This window comes from Xiphophorus maculatus, chromosome 15, assembly GCF_002775205.1.
Source record: "Xiphophorus maculatus strain JP 163 A chromosome 15, X_maculatus-5.0-male, whole genome shotgun sequence".
Lineage (NCBI taxonomy): Eukaryota > Metazoa > Chordata > Actinopteri > Cyprinodontiformes > Poeciliidae > Xiphophorus > Xiphophorus maculatus.
The window spans coordinates 23,283,217-23,306,878 of record NC_036457.1 but is presented as its reverse complement, the minus strand read 5'-3'; the positions used below and the strand labels follow the sequence as shown (position 1 = coordinate 23,306,878).

At 39.1% G+C, this 23,662-nt stretch overlaps 1 protein-coding gene across 2 annotated transcripts; it reads left to right on the top strand.

Moving 5' to 3' along the window:
• The first annotated feature begins 248 nt into the window (after window positions 1–248).
• On the top strand, window positions 249–23,228 carry map3k7 (mitogen-activated protein kinase kinase kinase 7). 2 transcript variants are annotated; one of them, XM_023347675.1, is made up of 18 exons: window positions 249–469; window positions 978–1,097; window positions 1,183–1,293; window positions 3,820–3,885; window positions 3,963–4,008; window positions 4,941–5,079; window positions 6,851–6,975; window positions 7,829–7,957; window positions 9,066–9,196; window positions 11,097–11,178; window positions 11,582–11,712; window positions 13,494–13,641; window positions 14,210–14,290; window positions 18,282–18,349; window positions 19,017–19,110; window positions 20,475–20,536; window positions 20,651–20,766; window positions 21,883–23,228. In XM_023347675.1, the coding sequence occupies exons 2-18, from the start codon at window positions 1,005–1,007 to the stop codon at window positions 22,061–22,063; spliced, it is 1,803 nt and encodes a 600-aa protein (XP_023203443.1). In that variant the 5' UTR covers window positions 249–469; window positions 978–1,004; the 3' UTR covers window positions 22,064–23,228. The 2 variants fall into 2 exon arrangements, with proteins under 2 accessions (XP_023203443.1, XP_023203444.1); XM_023347676.1 differs by lacking the exon at window positions 14,210–14,290.
• The last annotated feature ends 434 nt before the right edge of the window (window positions 23,229–23,662 follow it).

The following is a 23,662-nucleotide window of genomic DNA, read 5'->3' as shown; positions in this document are numbered from 1 at the left end:
GCTGTTTATTTATTTTTTTCTTCTTTGAAATAGCTTGGGATTATTATTATTATTATTGTTATTATTATTATTATTATTCTTATTATTCTTATTATTATTATTATTATTATTATTATTATTATTATTATTATTATTATTATTATTATTATTATTATTATTATTATTATTATTATTATTATAGGCGGTGCAGTAATTTTTAGAAAGAGAATAAAGAAAATTCCGTGTTTTAGTGCTCAGGGGACCGAATTGCAGTGTGCACACACTTCCTGATGGAGCTGCTAAGTATCAGCGAAGAATAATACCGAGCAAGACAGCTTGGCGAGTTGAGAAGAAGTTATGTCTGGCTGTCCAGTGGACGGGGAGAAGCTTTTTCTAAAGATGGACGCTATCCTTCGGCTTCCAGAACAGGAGTAGAGGATAACATCCCTATGTCTACGTCTTGGCACTGCTGACACATCTACGACGAAGGGTAGGGTTCAAGTCCCCGTAGCTAACAGTGGCTATCAGGCTACAAGGCTAACGTAAGATGGCTAGCGTTAAGCTCTAGGCCTTTCTAGAATAACCTGTTTTCATCTGGTTCTGTGGTGTGTCAGATGCAAAGTCGTAGTTGTTTCCGCTCTGCTTTGATATTGTCAGAGTTACATTGTTTAATTTACCGACAAAAAAGCCAAAATTGTTCTGAATCTGTAGTAGGGCGGTTTTTAAAGGGCTGTTGCTGTTACCCGTGCTGAGTAGCCAGCTGGGTAAAGGCTGTGGTTATGCCGTTTTGACAGCTTGCAAAAGAACATCAGAAACACTGTTCACCAATTTATTCAGTGAATTAGACATGCCCTTTGATAATAACTTTACAATCATAAAATTGCCACTTTTTTATCCGTGTTCACATTAATTCAGCTATATATTCTGTTGAATTTTATAAGTAATGGTAATTACGATCTGTTATTGTTTCATATCTTACAAATGTCTCTTTTTTCCAGTAAGTTACTAGCTTATTTTAGCTAGTAATGTCTCAAACGTTGCCGCCCTCTGACATGCTGGAAACACCACCTGGATATCCGTTTGAAGAAATAAACTATGAGGATATTGAAGTTGAAGAGGTGGGTTGCACCAATAGAGTATGAAGCTTACATAGTATGGTAATTACTCATGATCTTGAATGTTATTATGTTTGTTCCTGTATAGGTGGTGGGAAGAGGAGCTTTTGGAGTTGTCTGCAAAGCCAAGTGGAAAGGCAAAGATGTTGCGATAAAGACAATTGAGAGTGAATCAGAGAGGAAGGCATTTATTGTCGAGGTACTGTCTACCTTTACTACAGTTCTTGTGTTTAGTGCTATATAACATGCAGTAGCAGCACTGTCACATTAGAAATTCAGATTTTTGATAAAACATAGATGAGCATACTTTATGCATATAGTGTTTTCTATTGTTGAAAGATATTAGTGTGATCAGAGCAGCATCCAAAAGTATCACCTTGGTTGCCCCTGACAACACTGACGTACCTGGACTCTGCTCGACCTCTGAAGGTCTGATGTGGTGTCTATTTCTTATCCATCAGTAAAACATACTTTAATTTTTGAAGGGTATGGGACTGAAATTCCTTGAAAGGTGAAGCACATTCAGCAAATGACTTCAAACCTGAGCTGAGTGTTTTATTGTTGCCACTGGTGAAGTTTTTTATTGTTGTAGTTCTAAAATACTGTAGTTCAGGTTTTTGTGTGTTCAAACACAAAAGGATTGTATTTCAATTTTAGACATTTCACAGTACAACATGTGACTTAGTTTACTTTACATTACTAGTGTAAACAGGGCCTTTCTTGCTGTATTTCCAGTTGTTATCTTCAACTAGGCAGTACAGATAGAGTGCACCATTAGGGCTGAGCCATTTCCACCTTGTAGCACTGTCAGGCCTGTCGCAATAAGCAGTAAATAATTAATCACATGATAAATTGAAACAAACTCAATAATATCCATTTTCATGATTTATCAATTTTCTCTTTTTTCTCTCTCTCTACCAAAAATTGGATGACAAAACTCTGGTGTTTTGGTCTCAACCTGCCCTTTTTTTGAAGGACAGAAACATCATAATTCTTTGTAGATGTCATTTATTTTGTTAAAGTTTATTTTGGATATTTAAAATCTTTTACAGTTCCAGTGTTTAAATGTTCATTACAGTTTAAAGCTTATTGATCTTTGACAATGTGTTCCTGAATTATACCATTAGCATTGCATTATGTATATCACAATAACTTCTGGGACAATTTATCAACCAGCAAAATACCATGACAGGCCTTTACAAAGCTATACAGATCATCTGTTGTCTCAGGTGTTTTTATATTGTTAGTGATTTGTATCACAAATCATTTAATGAGGATCATTTTATTTCTTTAATTTTAGTAATGACTTTACATCTGATACCTGAACCAAACTTGTGCTAGTAGCACTGAAAAAAACTATGCTATAAAGGTTTTGTCCACAAATCACAGAGCCTGCAGTCAGCTCTTGGTTTTCTTTTGTTATATCATACACTGCTACTGCTGTGCAAAGTTCCTTTCTCCAACCAGGTTGTTGCTTTTGCAGCATCCTTCTCCTCTCCACCATACTGGCAAACTAGAGTTTTAGAGGTATGTTTGGAGCTTAAAAAGAGGGAAACAGCTGTTACTTTTGCTCTCAGTGAATCACAGCTTCTTTTATATCAACTCATTGTTGCTTTTGGCTCTTGTGTGCCCTCAGCCTCATTATTACGGTCGAGAAAATGCGTCATGTTCATATTTTGTCTGAGTTTTAGCTTGTGGTGCTTTTATCCACTGTTTAGTTCCTGACAGCCATTAAAATAACTTTGCAAGAATTACAGTTGTAGGAAAATTATCTTTATAAACTCTGCTTATGTATTTTACAGGTAATGTCTTTCTAAACCTTTAACACTTTGAAGTCTTTTTATCCTTCTGAAAATGAAAAAATTATGCCCAAGTGTATTGATACATTAGTAAATTAGTGCTCACCATGGAATGATGTCTTAGAATTGCACTAATTCTGTCATGTTTCTAATCACCATACACAGTGAATATCAACAGCAACATCAAATTTGCAGAAGTTTTAATTATGTAACTGTGATTAAAACAACATATATATTTGAATACTTTATTACCTTTTACCCTGTTGCTTGAGGAGTAATAATGCATTCAGCTAATTAGAGGATAAACAATAGTAGCTTCATGTCAAAAAGATGAGATAATATTTTTACAAAACATTCTTTTTGTTTTTCACAAATTGAACAAGAGCATCAATGATCAGAAACGATGTTTATACACATGTAATAATAATATTTTATCCATAATGTGTCCCAGTTGTTGATTTAAAAAATTTTTTACAACTAATTGAAATGTTTTATGAATCTGAAATTGTTTTTGAGAAAATCATTGGTCCACTTCAGGAACAATCCTGACTTTTTTTTAAACCTTCCTAAAAACTTGGAGGATCGAAATGTTTGGTTTGAGACAATGGAACATTTTCTTAAGCATTTTTTTTTGAGAAATGCTTTTATTTTTCAAGCTTATAAAGTTAAGCATGTGATTAATCTGATGAAATTGTATAAAAACCTGTTTAAGCTCTTCTGTCATCTTTTAGGGCTGTACTTGTTGCCCATTTGCATTAGTCGTGTAACACATGATTTGAGAGGAGCGAATGTTGACAAGATGTTTTCCACTCACTGCCGGCGGCCATTTTAACCAGACAATATGTGTTTTGGCCTGTAAGCAGTTATAATGTTCTTGCTGAGCTGTGCAGACAGAATGATGTATGATGTTTCGTCTTTATCACCAGCTCAGGCAGCTTTCACGTGTCAACCACCCCAATATTGTGAAGTTGTATGGCTCTTGTAAAAGTCCGGTAAGTTAACTTAAGAGTGAGTACATGCCATGAATTTTCTGTCTTGGTTCCTTGATGAGGGTTTTTTCCTCCTTTAGGTCTGCCTGGTGATGGAATATGCTGAAGGTGGATCGTTGTACAATGGTGAGTCCAGATGCTGCTGTTACACTCTTTAAAAACCACAACCTTGAGATGAGGAACAGCCCTGTTTCAGTTGACCTTTTCACTGTTGCATGATTGATGGGAAACTTGTTGGATTTTCTTGACAACTCGTCATTGCATAGTGACTTTCAGTGTTTGTAGTGGTTGTGACTGTTGTATCTATTTTTACTTTATTGTTCTCACTATAGACTTAGATTTGCACACCAAGTACAAGATGCCCTCATGTTTTATCTTACATGTATGTGTTTTTTTCTGAGTTAAGAATGAATTTTATCTTTATGTGAAGGTCTGCATAGCTGTAGTTGACTTGGGTAAATTCAGCATTTTTTCTGTAGCTTGATCCTGTTGTGCTGCAGCATAGCTGGATTCTGGAGTAGAGTGTTGGACTGTTGTCTCCTGAGGCTTTTTTCAAGGATATAAAAATTATTTCCCAACATTTAGGGAATTGTGACTCAAGTCACAATGAATGAAATGTTATTTGTCCAGTAACTTGTGGACTTCTTATTTGCAAAATAATTATGATTTGAATATAATTGGTTAATTAATGAAGCTGTGAGGTGTGTATTGTATGTAGAGCTGACAGTATTTAACACAGACTAGTGATATGAGCTTGGTCATGGTTTCCATTCTGTACACTCTTCTAGTCCAAGCGCAATATTTTTGAAACCATACCTTTAATGTTTTTGGGATCTCATGTGAATGCTGTTTATAACTGTAAGGTCTCAGTTTTATCTTGTCTAATTGTTGAAGCAGCTATAGCCAAGAGACAGTTGAGTAGATGTGTGGCACTGTGTTGTGTGCCTGCAGGACCCAGTTTGCTGCCTGTTTTCTTTTTCTTTTCTTTTTTTTTGCTGCTGTTGTTTTTAAGTTTGTTGTCCATGGTGGTGTTTGTGACTGTGTTCTCTTGTTCACAGTGCTGCATGGTGCTGAACCCCTCCCTTATTACACTGCTTCCCATGCCATGAGCTGGTGTTATCAGTGTTCCCAGGGCGTGGCCTATCTCCATGGCATGAAACCAAAGGCTCTCATTCACAGGGACCTCAAACCACCCAAGTATGCTCCTTCTCACTATACACACACCGCTGTCTCTTGTGTAACTATCACTGAAGTGCCTTGACTTCACTCTCTGATCTTGGTAGCACACAAACGCAGTGAGGCAAAAACTGTTTGCTTTCCAGGTTATAAATGTATACACCTCCTGCATCAAAATAAGAATGTCATTAATAAAAGAAAAACACTAATAATGTGTAATGCAATGCAGAAGCGATTTAGTTTAGTTCAGAGATGGGGCTGCTTAGAAAATGTCAAGTTGCTGAATAGAGTCTGCGAGGTCAGAGGTTTGAAAGTTGTCCCTCAGTTGTGTCAAGTAGGTAAGCATGATACAAACATAAAGACAACCTCATAAAGTCCCAAGGAAGCAGAAGTAAAAGTCCTAAAAATTGTGCTCTTTCATTATTCACTGCTTTGCTACCTATAAACTGTTTAAGAGCCAGTGATGTGTTATTGAATCACGTCTTTGAGATCTAAAGTGCTTCACACACTTGAAATATGTTAATTTACAGATAATCTGACTTTATCCAGGAACAAATTTCTTTTAAACTGTGGTTTTCAAACTTCTTAAGTTCCTTTTCAGTGCAATTTGAGTTTATTTTCAGACCAAAAAAATAATTCACAATATCTTGTATTTCTTTTGTCATTTTCACTTGTTTGGGAAAAATAGACATTGCTAAAAATGTATTCACCATTTAAAATGCACAACTACGTGTGTATTAAAAGGTCTGACAGCCTCAGTCAGAACAGACTTGCTGTAGCGTTGCTTAGCACATCTGGATTGCAATAATCTTTAGCTATGGCTGCTCCTCAGGATGTCCACCAGTTTACTGGCAAAATGAAAGTAATTCAAAGAAACCAAATTATATATTTAGACGTTAGTTGACTGAACAATTTGTTCAACATATTCACTGAAACATAAAACTCCTCAATCAGAATTTACTTGTTCAAACAATGAAAATTTAACAAAATATTTTTCTTTAATATTTTGTTAAAAAATAGCATATGTAAAGCATATATAAAGATTATATAAAAGAATCCCAGAGACCTAATAATAATTCTGTCTATTGTAGCTCTATTTACTACATGGCAACAATTTTTTTTTGCATGTAAAAAATGTCAATAAAATAATATCTCTAATCTCACACTCAGTAAAATCAATTTTTAGAATAACCGATTTAAAAATAGTATACTTTTAAAAATGCACCTCTCCAATTTTTTAAAAGATTAATAGTTTTTCACTTATCAATAAAATATGAGTAGAAGAAAACTTGTTGAATGAATGGAAATGCTGCACACTCTTGAATAGGAATTCAATAGTCTTGAATTTTGCTTCTTTGGGTCAGTACCCAGTTCCATAAATAAAAAATGTTAATCATAAACAATCCTAAAATATCCAACTAATTCCAGCTAAGAAGATCAGTATTTGGTCAATGTTTCTGCTTTGAAGCTGATGGGATGATTAGAAGTTGTCACACATAGGCCAGAGCAGAAGGAGATGTGAATACATACAACACATGGTTCTCCCCTTTAACCTAAGGAGAGAAACATGCGTTCATGGGTTCCACTTGTTGCAATAAAAATGTGGCTAATTGGTGGTGGTACTTACTTTTGTTTGTAGAATTAGCCAAACTGGTATTTTTACAAAAGGTAAAAAAAACAGTTCTAGAAAGGAATCTCTGTCTGTGAGAAATCTTATTAGTGCAGTTATTTCAGCACATCCTGGTAGTTCTTTTTTTCTAATTGATTTTATTTGCTCCATTGTTTGTTCCAGTCTACTTCTAGTGGCAGGTGGCACAGTGCTGAAGATCTGTGACTTTGGAACAGCCTGTGATATCCAGACCCACATGACCAACAACAAAGGAAGTGCAGCATGGATGGCCCCAGAGGTATTTGAAGGCAAGTAGAAATGGCATTCCTGCTGCCCTCCTGGTTTTATTGGAACAGAATGCATCCTGATATGTTTCTTTTTATTTATTTCTGCACATTCTCTCTGAATTGCCACAAACCCGTTCAGCCATTTTTTTTGTTTTCCTTCTTGCAGTTCACTTTGCACAGGCACTTTTCACTTTAATTGCATCTTGGTGCTGCCAGCATGGATACATTAATAGTTGATTCATCCTCAGCCATCGTACACTCTGCTTTATTGATGGTAGTCACCAAAGCAAGGCAAAAAGATGGATGGTTTGATACTTGTGCCTTTATTTCCCCGGGGACACTACAGTGTAGAATTTGTGTTCTCATTCAGCCAGCAGCCTAATGTATCACTAAATGATGAGACGTGTTCTTGGCGAGAGGGTCAGGAGAAAAGATGAAATAACATCTAGTCATTTCCTTGTTTTTGGAGGCGAGATACACGACTCAAATGCAATTAAACAACTTTCTCCTGGCCTCTCCATGAACTCTTCACAACTAATTTGCATCGGTGTAAAGAGCAATCAAAACACACCAGCACAGCAAATTTAAAATAGGTCTGTGATGTGCACGTTTATTCTTCAACAGAGGCCTTGTAATTAAGCAACACAGGAGCTGTTCATCAGTAAAAATTGCTTGCATATTTTCATCCTTCTCCCTTCTGAAAGCAACGAGGAAATAACTGCTCTTCTGCTGCTCTGTTTTCTCGGGCACATCTTTCTCTTGCATCTTAAATTTGCCACAGAGAATTGATTTTATCAGTCATCAGTATGAGAGTTTGAGTTTTCTCTGTCTGAAAATCTGCTCAGTGTTTTTGTGGCTCCCTCTGTATTTGCAGGCAGCAATTATAGCGAGAAGTGTGATGTTTTCAGCTGGGGCATCATTCTCTGGGAAGTGATCACTCGCAGGAAGCCCTTTGATGAAATTGGTGGACCAGCTTTTCGCATTATGTGGGCTGTTCACAACGGTGAGTCACACTGTGATTTTAAATGTCGTCTGTCTGTGTGTGGGATCCAGAGGCCATAGTCCAGCTGTCGGCCACTGAGAGGCCTCAGACGTGCCTTAAGGCTCCCATCCACTGACACATGCAGTTTATTGTCCTGCACACAATGATTAAAGAAAATGACCATGGGATTCATGTATATAAGAGTGCTCAGCGTTTGAAAGTTTGCTGTTGGGAGAAATTCTGAAACTTGCAGAACTGAAAAAAATTCAGATGTATAAAATGTGTGTAGGCGTGTCATCATACATGTTGCCTTCATGAATCCCGATTTGTGGTGAATTGGGCGCAGCTGCGCATGTCATTTCTCCACAGTTAAATACATATGCAATTTGGTATAAATACACAAAATGTTTTCACCACTGGTCTGAATAACCATGGCAACGACCTCTGCTTGAGTCTGTTTTCAATGACAACTAATAATAGTAGATTTTATTTAAATGTGCCTTCCAGAACACCTTTTAAATGTATTTATTGTATTACTTTACAGAAAGTAAAAGTAATAAAATTAAAATAAAACTTAGAGGGGCAGTATTGTGTTTTTCACATTTTATGAATCATAAAATAATTGTATTGCATAAAATGTTAACTTCAATTATTACAAAAACGCTGAGCTCTTTTTAGGAACTCCTTCTCAGTGCACCACTGGTAAAAAAAAAAACATAGTTAAAGGGTTAATAGAGGAGCCATATTGCTCTGGCTTTCTGAAGGTGCAGCTTCAGAAAGAGCAGGAGTTTTTAAAAAGACGCAGCCCGGAGCTTAAGGTGTTAAATTAGGAAGTAAAATTTATTTTAAAAAAGTTTGCGTTGCTGCTGCACATTTTCATGGCAGGTTAAAAGTTTGTTTGGATTACCACACACCATTATGCTTTGTTTATTTTTATACATGCCAAATTGTGTGTAAAATGTTGCACTGCACATTATTTTTGCATACACAACAGGGCCCTTAGGAATATCTTTTTGTTACTGAATTTGTATCTGTGGATCTTTAATAACTCATTCTGAGGATGTAAAAAATAAATGTTCTATCTTTCAAGATTTGTTTGTCTTTTTTAACCTAATGTTTTTGCGTTTAGGTACAAGACCACCACTCATCAAGAATTTGCCTAAACCCATTGAGAGCCTGATGACACGCTGCTGGTCTAAAGACCCCTCTCAGCGGCCTTCCATGGAAGAAATAGTCAAGATTATGACTCATCTAATGAAGGTAGTATGTCATCTCCCATTGCTCACACCATCTGCACTTTTTCATTGAAGTGCAGGTGGTGGTAGTCTCCAAATTAATATTTCTTTGGATAAGTGGGAAAATTCATATCAAGTAGCTTCCTGTTCTAATGTTCCTCATTAAAAATTAAAGAAAGAAACCTGCAGTGTTTCAGCTTGGTTGTAGGAGAACTGCTGTGGTCTGTTGTTCTGAGGGGCAAAAACGTATTTAGTCAGTCACTGATTGTGCAAGTTCTCCTCAGAACTTAGAAGGACGAGAGGCCTGTAGTTTTCATCATTGCTAATTTAATCACTTCAACTATGAGATACAAAATGAAAATAAAAATCCAGCAAAGTTTCAGTGTATTCACTCACACAATTTAATAAATTCCATGATGAGCTTTAAACATACTGTTTTACCAAATAATACAGATCACAGATCATAACTGCAAAATTAAAATGAGTGAATTGGGTCTCAAAACAAGCTATTTAATGTTTATCCTACAATCACATTGTAGGATGTTTAAATAATTTATTTGTAAATTATGGTGGAAAACAAGTATTTTATGTAGGGATGGACCAATTTATCGGTCAACTGATTTTCTTAATTTTGTGAGATCAATGCCCGGCTGATAATTATATGTAAAGCCAATTTTATCTACCAATCTTCTCTATCTCGACAAAGATCTAAAAATCAACCACTGTTCTCTTCTGCTCTGCAGTGAGAGATATTTGACTGCAAAGATGCAAGTCATGTCTGCGCGTTTGCAGTTAAACTGTTTCCAACTCAGGAACTTTCTTGCTATGTTTAGCGACATTTCACACAAAAGAAAATTGGTATTGGCCAAAATCATAATCAGCAGGAGGGACTTTTTAAAGAGTGGTAATCAGCGATCAACCAGAAAAATCCAATCAGTGCAGCAATAATATGGTCAGTAATAAAAATTCAACTCAATGCTTTGTAACATAACCCTTGTTAGCAATCACAGAGGTCAAATGTTTCTTCAGACTTCATCTCCAGCTCTGTCTCCTGTTCTTTCCTCATTGCCTCCGTCTCTAAACCAAACAACTGCTGGTCTCACTACTGTCTTCCCCACCTTTCCTTCCATTCTTACTCAGACCATTTTATCTGATGCTTTTCTCTGCCAGTTCCAAACTGTTTGAACTCACTTCTTCACCTCTTTTCCAAATGGTTTGTTGTTCTGAACCTTTGACCCTAAATACTTAAAGTCCTCTACCTTCTTTACCTCTTCTACTGTAACAACACCGTTCCACCTGTTCTCCTCTTGTTTACACATTAATTCTATTTTGCTGTGACTAATCTTCATTCTTCTCTTTTCCACTCCACACCTCCATCTCTCCCACTTGTCCTCTACCTGCTCCCTACTCTCACTTCAGATCACAATGTCATCTGTACCTCAATGCTTTGTAACATAACCCTTATAGTCCATGGAGCCTCCTGTCTGATGGACAGGCTGGGTTTAGAAGGGGTTTAGAGGCAATCCTTGATGCACTCCCACTATCACATGAAACTCCTACAGCACACCTCACTGCTGTCTCACAGCATGTCTCATACATGTCCTGTACCAGTCTGACATATTTCTCTGCCACTCCAGACCTTGTCATGAACAAGCACCCTGTCGGTACAGTGCAGCTCTCTCTGTCCTTCTCTGTTCTCTCCAAGAGAACTGAAAGGTGTTTTCTTAAAAGGAGAACTGAAAGATGGTTTTAAACAAGCATGAGGTGAACTGAAATCACTAGCATCCATCACTCTTCCCCACGGCTTCATTGTATAACTCATCACATTTTCATGCAGAGCTGGTCTTTGTTTTGTTTTTTTTGCTTATTTGTGCATTTCATGGATTAAAACTAAATTCAGGCTGTTTATTTGCTATTCCTCTCAGTACTTCCCAGGATCAGATGAACCTCTTCAGTATCCATACCAGTATTCAGATGAGGCACAGAGCAACTCTGCAAACAGTACAGGTAACGAATAATCTTTTCAATTTTCTACGACTGTGTCTGTTCTGGCTTCATTATGTCTTTAGCTTCATCTTCTACAGATAATACACTGCTCAAAAAAATAAAGGGAACACTCAAATAACACATCCTAGATCAAAATCTGCTTTATTTACTCTTACTTCATCTACTAAGTGCTGTGGAAGGACACTGTAATTCAGTACACCTGTTTATATAGTTTGAGGGTGGGTTGTCTTTATTTGCTGTGCTTTGTTAGGGGTTAACTTTGTACTTCTGTATTTTGTTTTGACAGAAATAATTTTTCAAGCTCAGTAAACATTCTGTTAAATCAGAGGGATGTAAAAGTAATCAAAGGAGAAAATGTATATAATTTAAAATCTTGTGTGCCTTCTTGTTTACTGGATCTTAGTTTCATATATGGACTATACTGGGACCAGCACAAGCAACAGAAGTGATGTAAACATGGAGCACAGTGATTCTCAAGGAAGCAATGACACCATCAAGATCACTCCTCAGTTTGCACCTCATTTCAAACCAAAGGTAAGACCAACATTATTGTTGGGTTCTGGTTAGGCCTGTCACAATAACAAATTTTGCTGGGCGATTAATTGTCCCAGAGATGATTGCGATAAACAGTAATATTGTTGTTTTCAGGGTTTCCCCCAGAAAACTTGCTAATCCCTGTGATTGGGGAGATTTAATTTACTGCTGCTAATGTGGCTTTAGTGGCTCTTCCATTTTATGTTTGTTTTTAATAAGCGCCACAGAAACTGTTTTGGTTGCCCGAGTTTATGGGACGAGAGTTTCAGATCTCCACGCAGCCGTGCACATTAACTCTGGTTGACTAAGTGGAAAAATGGTTTGATGCATCGTGTAACCGGAAAAATAATGTTAGAAAAAATAATAAAATAATATAAAGCCAGCGTGATGTGTGACTACGAGGCGAGCGTGAAAGTTCCTCACTGAGCTGAACCTGCATGATGAGGTTAGCACTGGGTCATTAACCACTAATGCACCAGCCAACCAGAACCACATACATAATCTTTACTCTGAAGACAGAGCCACACGCTGGGCAGCATGCTGAGATATAAACACCTCTTTGTTCACAAAGATAAACCATTCTCACCACTCGCTCAACTCACCTCTGAAAGCACGGCTGCAAGTTATTCCTGTGGTTTACATAGAGCTGCGCGACCAGAGCTAACGCAGTGGGCTTTAAACTCTTCCCTTGACGTAGAGTTCTGGAAAGAAACATAATTCCTCACAGGGGGTTGATGTAAATATCCATACAGGTCAGCCTGTCCAGTGTGAGTGAAAGGAGGCGCCCGCGATCCGCGCTGAGGTAAACTTAAGAGATTAAACAGCGGTAGCGCGCGAGGCAATGAGCAGAGGCCCCAGCGGTGTGATTGGTCCGCTCTCCCGGCTTTAAAGGCATCAACTATAAACCTTTCTTCTAAAAACCTATCTTTTTAGGAATAAATCTGCTCTGCCAGTGATACGCTCAGAGTAACAGAGACGATTGCAATCCGGCTTTGGAAAACAAGCAATTCTTATTCTGGCATGGGGGCTAGCATCATCTCTTCTACCATCATTTGTTGGGGCAGCAGCATCAGAACCAGGGAGCTAAAAGAAGAAACTCTGTTCTTAAAACAGTGGGAACATGGATCAGAGGTGGAACATGGCCCGTGTGGAGTGTAATATGGTGGTTGCTGGGATCATGTTCTGTGATGATACCTCTTACATAGCTCCAGTACATCAGGGTGCAACTGAAGGAGCTCCTCTCTGCAGTCACGGTCTAGCATAATTTTAAAGATGGTCCTTCAGCTGTGACTTGGTTGGCATGTGTTTTGTCTCCCATCTCCCGTTGGAGAACTCAGTAACACTCCTGCTGGGAGCATCATTCTCCATTGAATTTGGTTGACTTCAGGTGTACTCTCTCTAAGGTTTACAGAGTTCCCTGCTATCAGGGCAGTCTACCTGAGCTTCAATCTCCTCATATCTTTCTATTGCCCAGGTCAGTTGGTTTGTGTACAGTTGGTTTATAAGATTGTTTCCTCCTGTGAGATGTAAAGGTTGCGATCTGAGACCCTAGAGGGTTAGAATTACCAGGTAAAGGCTCTTTGGTTTTGGCTTCAGTCCAACTTTTAGGAGCTCACTTCACAAAACACCTGACTATGGAACTTAAGTGCCTTTTCCACCTCTCTTTGTCTTTGGTTTTATGCAAGTAATGCAGTTTAATACCCTGATGGGTTTCCTTTTAAGTATTGTTTTGGAAGGAAATTATTTGAATCAACAATATCTGTTTTTCTTTCTTTATTTAGGGAGACCCACTGAGAACTTTACCTTTGTCCAGAGGGGGCAGTGTTGAGAGCCTGCCAGCAAGAACACAGTGCTTTACATCCTCTGAAAGCAAACGAATGAGTGCTGACCTGTCTGAGTTGGAGCCCACAGTGCAGTTTACACCTGCAGGTACAAGCAGACATCACACTGCACAAAAATAAGCAGGGAGTATAAATTCTTAAAAGATATGTACAGTTTTGTTTTGTTTGAGAGGACTTTTAAGAGAGTTCTTTCCACAGACTGAAGTCATTTTCTCTTTATTTACCCAGATATTGTCACAACTCTGTAAACTTCACATATCAATGTGCTAAGTTTGTTTTAAAGCTTAAAGGCTTGCAGGAAACAGCGGTCAGTCATGTTTTCCTCTACAGGCTGAGAAATAAAGCAGACACACCACTGCTTTCATTTATGCTTAAGCGTTTGCTGTGTTGTTTTCTAGGCTTTGATGCTGCTTTAACAATCTGTAATGTTCTCCACATTGCCAAGCATTGCAGATGAGTGCCTGCTGATGTTGTTCTCAGAAGTGTTGCACAGCACTGCTCCTGGAATGGGCAGGGTGCATGTTTTTCTTACAAGTTCACTCTCCGCTCTGCATGTACATGACCCATATTAGTAGTCATGCTGTGGGCCCAAAGTCTGTCTCAGTCTGCATGCTTGTTGTGTACGCAGCTGTATGTGTGTATGTGTGTTTTTGCAGCACGCAGCCAGTATAAGCCAGGCCATCGCAAAACTGCATCATTCGGGACCATTCTGGATGTTCCCAAGATCGTCGTCACAGGTATCACTGGATCCCTGGGCTTCCTGGTGACTGGATAGAGCTTGCTTGGCTGAGCCTGTGGGTTGCTGTCCTGTCAGCTGACATGGTTCTCTCATTTGTGTTAGTTTCTGCCTGTTTATCCCCACTAAATTTCCTGGCTGTTTAGTTTTCTGATTTACGGTTGTGTTTGTTCCGGCGCAGGGGAAACCACACGTTGTCTCTTGCCTCATTGCTTTCTGATTTACTTTTTAGTTGACAAAACCAGAACATGAGTTACTATTGAACTTTCTCATCTGAGTTTGCAATTTCTAACATCAGTTTTTAGTTGACCGTGACTTTTAATAATTCACTGGAAAATCAGTGAGAACATCACTGCAAGTCAAGTGTGCAGATGAGTGAACTTTGCTAACTCATGGCTCTGTGTTCTGTTGTCTTCCTGTCTTGACTGCAACAAATCATGGGCACAAAGAGGAAATCGGCTCACCAGTTCTTTGGGTTTTGTCCTTGACTTTCATGCATAAAGGACCAAGAGAAAGCATGACTCTTTGTTCCTCTTTTTCTCTCTTTAAATCCATTAACTTTGCAAAAGTCATTTTGATTAATTTCCTTTGCTTTGAGGGTCAGAGCTATTATTACTAGCAGAGATATGAATATGAAAGAATGGGGACAGCTCTGGGTGTCAGAAATGGCTTCTGTTCTCAACTCATGAGAGAGACACTGAATTTGACCAGATAGAGATTAAGAAAGTCATTATTTCATTAGTGTCACTTTAAGACTTTTTATAATATGACAATTATGAACTCAATACCAAGAAGAACACTTTGATTAGATTTTTTGATAAAGATATAAAAAACAACATAACAGTTTTTTTAGCTGATCTTTGTGATGCAGTCCAACTTCATCTGATAAAGAAAGATGAAACTCATTGCTTTAGATCAGAGATGAACTCCTATTAAAATGTAGGCTAATATCAATATCCAATATTAATAATGCTGTTATGGCCAATAGGATGTACATTTATATGCATCATAATCTCATGGCCAGCCCTCATCTCTTTCCAAAATACACACAAACACTAATCATTGTTTTTTCACTCCTTTATTTTCTAGTAACTGTTTCTTAGATAGTTTCAGTATTCAGTAGTCTGAATACTGAAGACCTTGAATACCTTGAAGGATTCATAGAAAGATGATTTGCAAATCTGGCATAGTAGGTCTACCTTATAATAAAATTATATAGAAAAAATTCTAAAAGGGAAATTTAATTTGAAAAATGTGTGCATTTGCATCCCATAACACAAAGGGAGATTATTTTGAACATCTTTTAGCACTTATGAGCCATTTGTGCATCATAGCTACTCAAGAAAGTTCAACAATTCAAGTGCCAGTAACATCTACATTTATTTAACTCATAGTTTTACCTAGATCAGGGTTAAACTTTGCGCACATCAACTTGTTAAAATGTCAGCATTGCAAGTTGTTAGGTCTAAATACCTATTAAACAAAACACAGGAAAGACAAGAGAGTTAGATTCTTTGTTTCTCGCGAGGAGAGCAGACAGAGATGTGTTCACAGTTACAAATCTCCGACCGCTCTGCAACACATCTGTCTGTTCCTCTCTTTTATTGATCTTTAGGAACCCTGCCACAAGGGGCGCTGCAACTCTAAAAGGGTGGAGTCAAAGCATTCATCACATGGTTGCAGCGCTAAATAACATTCACTTCTAGACACATGTTATCTATACTCTAGATCCCTTTTGCTTCCAAGAACGGCGTTGAACAAGACACGTTGCATAGCTTCAAAGCAACGGCTTTGTATCACAAAGAAGCACAGAGCAGAGTTTATTGTCAGGCTTGTAAAACTCTGCTGGGAGCAATTAACACCTCTGTCTTGTAGGAAGTCCTGCAGGACAACAGCTGCCGAGAGTAGCTGTCACCTCTATTTCCCAGGGAAGTCTCAGGATAGAATCAAAGTTATTTAACACACAGAAACATTATCTAAAATGTAACTACAAGGCTACATGATACAACAAATATTTGATAATTACTAATAATACAATTTATCCAACACAAGTGTGTTTAGTTTAGCAAAAAGAAATTCAGAAGTCTGCTCTGACGTGTTTTGTGTTGCGTGCTGTGTCATTGTTTACATGTGTCCTCATGTTTCATGCTGAAGTGTTTCATAGAGCACAATATCAGCCAGAGTTAGAGGAACCCTTATATCTGGTGTAGAATAAAATACCTGCAGAAGTTGGGTATTATTTAAGCTTGCAACAACAATACAATATATCATCTTCTATGTACCTTTAAATTTGGAACTATGATTCAGATGTAAATAATGAATACAAATTGATTTCTTTTAATCTTGTGATTAGAAGAATCACAGAGCCCTGTTTCTGTTATTTTGTCGGATTTTTCAGAGAATAACTGAAACTGTACTTAATTGTGGTCTATTGAGATATATATTGTTATTGTGACATGAAATTGTCCATAATGTGATACGTGATGTTTTTTTCCATATCACCCAGAACTAGAGGAAAGACGTATTGAATGTATGAAGAAAATGTGCAAAAAGTCATAGAAAGCCAAGAAAGCAGCTGAAGTCTGTCAGTAAAAAGCATCTCTGCTGCTCAGCATATCAATATTAGTAGTTTAAATTGATGACTTGTAAAAAGAAAAAGGTTTCTTATTACCAACATATTGCACAGACTGGTACGAATGGTAAAAGCTAAGAGACCTTTACATAAAGTGTAATGTTGCAGAACACTAGTGGGTTATAATTCAAATTCAAAAATACTTTATTGATCCCAAAGAGAAATTAAATGTTGTAACTCATTAATTCAAAGTATTCAAAGAGTTAATGTAGAGAGTGATGGCTGTTGGCAGGAAAGATCTCCTGTAGCGGCCTGTATTACAGTAAAACTGAAGAAGCCTCTCAACTTGTGTCCTATGGAAAATCTTTATAATCTGACATGAATTTCGTATTAATAAAAATACAGTATATTTGCTAGGACGGCTGTTGACATTTTAATACTTTTCACATGCTGCATATCTTCTGCAGCTGGATAAAACATGGTATCAATCTGTTCAGTACATAAATGAATAAATATCAGGCACCAGCAGTACCTTTCAGTTCTCTTCGGCCTTGTTGGCCAAACATTTGTTCATTTGCCTGTAATTCAGCCCAGGCTGTCGGTGCACACTCATTAATAGGAGCTGCTGTGGTTTGACTTAGTTTGCAGTAAGAGTGTCTTGCAAAAGTATTCTTACCCAATTATTTTTTGTCCCATTTTGTTAAGTTTCATCCTCAAACTTGTGTTTTTATTGATAATTGATTATGATTAAAATGATTAATGGAGAAAACATTTTAGTTTGCCTTCAGACTGGGATTCACCTGCCAGCAACATGCAACCAGACTTGCAATAAAGTACGTAGGTCAAGTCCAGACCTAAATCTAATCTAAAATCTTTGACAAAACAGTGACTGGCCACAGACACTCAGATGCTTGGAAACCTGCATCTGAGTGTGCAGGTTTCCAAGTTTCAATTTTTAGAATTGCTAAAATGCCACTGAAATACTGTAATTGCACTTAAACATGATTCTATTGAGATAAAGATGCATGCCACACTCTTGTCAGATTTGAATTCATAAGAATCAACTGAAACCATATGTTCTTTTCATATCTCATCACAACCATGTTCTGCTTTTTGTTGATTTTTCAAGTCAAAGTAAGTTATTGAAGTTTGTGGTTGTATCATATTTGGAAGCTTGACGGACACGGACGTATGAATACTTTTGGAATGCACCTGTATGTGTGTGGTGGAATGGAAGCAGTGAAAGCTCTCTTCACAAACCTCCAACTCTATAGTATATTTTGGGAGGCCTGAACGTAAACCAATGAATAAGTCCCATGTCGAGCAGCAGCAGGGAATGTGTCTCCCATCACAGCTTCCTGGTCCTCTCACGGTCTCATTCTGTCCCTTGTTTTTGCTTGTCCTGTCCTCTTGTCCACAGCCACCTGTGAGGCTCAGAGACGCCGGTCTGTCCAGGATCTACCAGCTATTGGCACAGAGTCCAGTCAGGTAAGGCAGTAGTAGCATCATCTGGAATTGATATTTCTAATTTCAATACAGATTCTTGATGCGTTGTGTGATATTAACTTGCCAAGTGGCAGAAATGGGAATTCATTGTGATATTTATAATCCTGCTTTGAAATCTAGTGGAGTTTTTTTCACAAATGACAGTAAGACAATTTGTCAGGATCGTAAAATCAGTGATGTGCTGCTCAATCATGTATTATACATCTGTTTATGAAGGTCATTACCGTTTCATCAGAGCAACAAATCAAACTGAGTTTGAAATGTTGCGACCAGAATAATTTGTGCATGAGAAATGTTGAGCTCTTCCACAAAGATGTTCACACCTTTGCTAGCAACGCATCACAAGAAAGTAGAAAAAAATCAACTTTTGTTGTTGTTGTCATGGAAACTTTTTTCTTTCACTGTTGTTTGTCACACTCCACCTATCGAGTCCACAACATAAGTGATGTGAATTAGGGAAACCTCCTGGGAGAGAGGCTTTTAGGTCAAAATAGGTAGCTTTCATATTCACCTAATGTTGAAATGTTGACGGCCCTAGTGGGGGTTTTTTATGTGTCATGAACTGCATGTGGTCTTGGTTCATTTCTACCTCTGGCAGTCCGTATGTGTGTAAGAGTTCTCTGTTGACTGTGTGTCTTTCCTGTTTCAGGGGAGCAGGAGCAGCAGCCGCTCCTCCAGTCCCAGTGTGAGGCCACCTGACAAGACAAACAGCAGAAGCTACTTCCCCCATGATGACCCCACAGGTGACCCCACACTTGGAACACAAACATCATCTGGCCATCAGCTTGTCTTACCTAAAACTTCTAATGAAAACCTCTGCATGACATTACTTGTGCACTGTTGCTCCCAGTTCACTACCTTGTACAGTTTCTCCACACATTTTATATTGATACCAAAAGTAATAACCTTTGACCCCAGCACCATCCGCCACATGATTGTTGAGCTCAGTACATGGCCTTTGGAGAAATTTAAACAAGCTCTTGGATGGCTTTCCTTCAGTTGTGGTCCTCTTTGTGCAACTCTTTTATAAAAGAGTTAGAGTTGTAGTGTGCACACTTATTAATTGATTAGTTAATTAATGATTAATTAATTCATGCTTGTCCTAACAACAGATTTTACCATTTGAGCTGTGTAAATCTCTCCTTGCCTGGCCTGTCAGTTGAGGTGTTGCTAGGCAGCACATGCCGCCGTGTCACACTCTACACATGAGCTGATTGGTTGGACAGATCTCTGGGAGATGTAGTTGTAGAACAGGGGTGAGCAGGTCCAGGTCTCGAGAGTCGGAGTCCTGAAACCGTTAGATGTGTCTCTGCTTCAACACACCTGAGTCAAATAATGAGGTCATTAGCAGGACTCTGGAGAACTTGACTGCACTTGGGAGGTGATTCAACTATTTGATTGAAATGTGTTGGATCAGGGAGACATGTAAGAGTTACAGGATACCGGCCCACCAGGACCTCTGGTAGAACCTAGCTCTGCTGGGCTCTCTGGTCTGCATGATGCTGGATGTTCTCTGATGTTCTCTAACTAACATCTGAGGCCTTCGAGGAACACCTGAGCTTCCAGCACTGTACAGAGATTAAACACACACAGGTCACTCCATTTCCTTATTCGGTGACTTCTGAAAGCTGTTGGTGACACTCTGGACTTTGTCTTTGCAAATCACCTTTTTTTTATCTGTACTTGTAAAACCACTAAAAAACATATCTCAGGGGTGCTGTGGTGGCGCAGGAGCAAAGCACGACCCACGTATTGAGGCCTTAGTCCTCGTGGCGGTGGTCGCAGGTTCGATTCCCGGCCTGGCAACATTTGCCACATGTCTTTCCCCTCTCTCATTACCCTGTTTCCTGGTCACTAGAGTCAACAAAACCTTAAAAACAAAAACATATCTTGGGTTCCCTCCACTCTCCAATTATGCACAGTAACACTAACTCACATTAAGTGTTACTGTGTTGGTTCATCATTTGAATCCCATTCAGATGTTGTATCACAAGTATTGGTAACATAACAATATGAGGGAAAGTCTTTAAATCCTCTTGCAAAGCGCTGTCACTGTGAACTTCAGCCACAGCAACCATCAGCTTATCTCTGTCTGCTCTGTTCACAGACACTAACGGCTCAGACAACTCCATTCCCATGGCTTATCTGACCCTGGATCACCAGCTGCAGGTACCTCATCCTCTCTGCTGCCAGTTCTCTGCTAGCTGGGTTTAATTAGCTGTAGTCTGTAGCAGCTTTCAGTTTCTGCCTCCATTACTCCTGACAACATACTCTGTCTTCCAGCCTCTTGCTCCTTGTCCGAACTCCAAAGAGTCCATGGCGGTGTTTGAGCAGCACTGCAAAATGGCCCAAGAATATCTGAAAGTCCAAACTGAGATCGCCCTGCTGATTCAGCGGAAGTAAGTGTAGCTGCTGCAACTCTGGCTGTTCATGGCAAACTCTCAACATCTGTTTTATCAGAGAATATATCAGTGAAGGAAGTAAATAGAAACAATAACTTCATCTTCCTTCTATGGGCATGTGTGTAAGTGTGTGAGTTAGTGTTACTTGCATAATGCATCTACTGGTGTCTCTGCCTGTGAACTGTTGAGTCACAACAACTTCTCCTTTAACAACTTGCTTCCCTCTGAACTGAACTGACCAGGTTCATTGCAGCGTTGCACCTTGAAACGACGCTCAAATAAAAATAAACTCTTTAAACGTGTTGTTTTAACAGGCTGAATGTTGTTTGGAGCATTCAGTGCTTACACTGACCAGTTAAAACCTTAGTTTCACTAGTAACGGCAGTATGTTGGTGATTAAAGTTATCAGTTCAAGATGCATCAAAATGTTCACTTTTAGTGAATGTTTTGTATCCATGGTTTAACTTCAGAAATGATGAAATGTTTATCCAGGTGATAAATCATCTGTCACCCTTTGTGCATGTTAGGATGCTGTGAGAAATTACCAGGGTTTTGTTTTGTAGTCAACAAGTCTGGGAAAAATCATAAAATTATGACTTCCAGACTTGATTTTCTTTCCATTAAGAAAAAGATAAACATTGACATTTCAGTAAATTAAGTTTCCTGTCTTAGATTTACCACATCAAATCTGTAGATTTTGTGCTCCCTGGTCTCAAAATGTAAACGGAGAGTTTAACCATTTCTTTGGCTTCTAGATCCTCTTAAACCTAAACTTGGTCTGATTCAATGTTAGAAGCATTTAAACTGTCATTTTGTGGAATTTTCACAAACCAAATAGAGATGTAACAGATATCAGCAGCTATACAATGACTAAGTGTAAAGTATAAAGATCTCATTTAATTTAAGACCAACTTCACTTACATTGTGAAATCTGATCCAGGTTTGTCCAAAGATCTGCTGAACTGTTGAGTTGCTTCCAGATAAACCTATCAGGTTACTGGACTAAAACTGTTTCATGTTTTTATGGAATGGCAGCACAGCCTGGAAATGGTTTGGAATGCATTACTTCAAGTGTGTGTTTAAAGTGACCTGTGTGTGTGTGTGTGTGTGCAGGACGGAGCTGATTGCTGAACTGGACCAAGACGAGAAGGACCAGCAGAACACGTCCCGTCTGGTGCAGGAGCACAAGAAGCTGCTGGAGGAGAACAAGAGTCTGTCCACCTACTACCAGAAGTGCAAGAAGCAGCTGGAACTGATCCGGGTGCAGCAGCAGAAGAGACAGGGCACATCATGAAGACACTACCCAGCATCCTCTCTGCTTCACTGCATCACACACACACATACACGCCCGCGCACACACATACATGTCCCCATCCAGCATGTCCTGCATGTTGCATCATAGACTCTATAAGAAGACAAACCGCTGCAGCATCTTCTGTGACCACGGCCCCAGCAGGAGGGGCGGGAGGCTGACTGACGGACTGACGGACTGACTGAGAAGCAGCTGCTGCTGCAGGACGGACAGGCTGAGGCCGCAGCAGTGGGAGCTTGTGTGGGTTTTTTGCGTTTGCACTCAGGACTCCAGGCTGCCTTGTGAGTGTGTGTTTGGATCATCATGAAGCTCCTCAGAATGTGAAACTGGGATGGAGTTCATTTAGCTAACCGTCTCCAGAACAATCAGAAGCTAGCAGGGGGTTTGGAATGTGCCCTGCTGTGTGCATGGGATCCTACTTATGCAAAACACACCTGGTCTCCTGGAAACGAGCAGAATCTCTCCAGCTGGTCCCCGTTCTCCTCCTGGACCCTTCTCCTGGTCACGCCTCACAGCAGCAGCTGGAGGTCCGGCTGCTGCTGCTCCTTCACCTCCTGCAGCTTCTGGAGCCAACACTAAGCTGTGGATTCCCTGATTGTTTGACCTCAGTATTGTTGTGTGTGTAATGTTTTGTATTTTGTATCCAGCAGTGGATTTGGCGAATTGGTTCTGTGGTATCTTCCCGTTGGAGCGGATCAGAACCAGTCTGGGAAGGCCCTTGCTGTCCAGGCTGCGTTTGAGCGCAGTCTGCTTGTAGTTCACATGTTGCCTTAGAGATTGCCTACATTTAAGTGCTTGTTTTATGGGACAGCTATTACAGAGTAAAAAACGGAGCAGATTTTAACATTAAGGCTGAGGTGGGAATGTTTTCTGGTGAGAAAGCAGAGGAATGTGTGAATCTGTTTCCTAACAGCTTTACAGGAACACTTGATGTACTTTATGCCTCACATCCTCCAGATATGTTTGCACAGTCACTGATTTTGCTCTGGCTACTCTGACATTTTATTTCCTTTTTTAGTAAGTGTTTTTAAAGTGGCCAGGCCCCTTCTGAGGTAGATTCATCCCACATGTAACCTGCAGGTGTTTCCTACGTCCTGTGAAAAGGAGATCTAGAAGGCATTCTACAATAAACTGAATGGTGAACAGATGTGTATCTGTGCAGTGATTCACTGTGTTACTGATTGTTTTAAGTTCTGTTTCAGACAGTCAAGGAGTTCGGGAAAAAACATTCAGAAAGCTGAACATCTGTGTTCAAACAGCTCAAATAAAGTAACCAGGAGGAAAAAAAATCCAGATCCTTCCACAAGGTTTCACATGTTATCATGTTCCAAACTAAAACTTTACCGTCCGTTCTGATCGGCCAACACAGAGCAAGCATGGGAGGAAAATGACTTATGGTTCTCCAAGACTTTAAAGAATAAGAAAGTGAATAATAAAAGAACATGCTGACGGTGCCCCTCTTACATCCAGAGACGTGTGGATAGAGTTTATGGCCTTCAGTTTTCTTGTTGCTTTGACTGGACCGTTGTACCCTGGCTGTGCTGCTCTGCTGGAAGGTGAACTAGCTTCAACTTTCATCAG

Bases quoted from the DNA above. Each gene is read 5' to 3' on its own strand.
- map3k7 (XM_023347675.1), top strand. From the start codon at position 1,005: ATGTCTCAAACGTTGCCGCCCTCTGACATGCTGGAAACACCACCTGGA. The intron at 3,886-3,962 runs GTAAGTTAACTT...TTCCTCCTTTAG, and splicing joins ATGGCTCTTGTAAAAGTCCG to GTCTGCCTGGTGATGGAATA. The intron at 11,713-13,493 runs GTAAGACCAACA...TTCTTTATTTAG, and splicing joins CACCTCATTTCAAACCAAAG to GGAGACCCACTGAGAACTTT.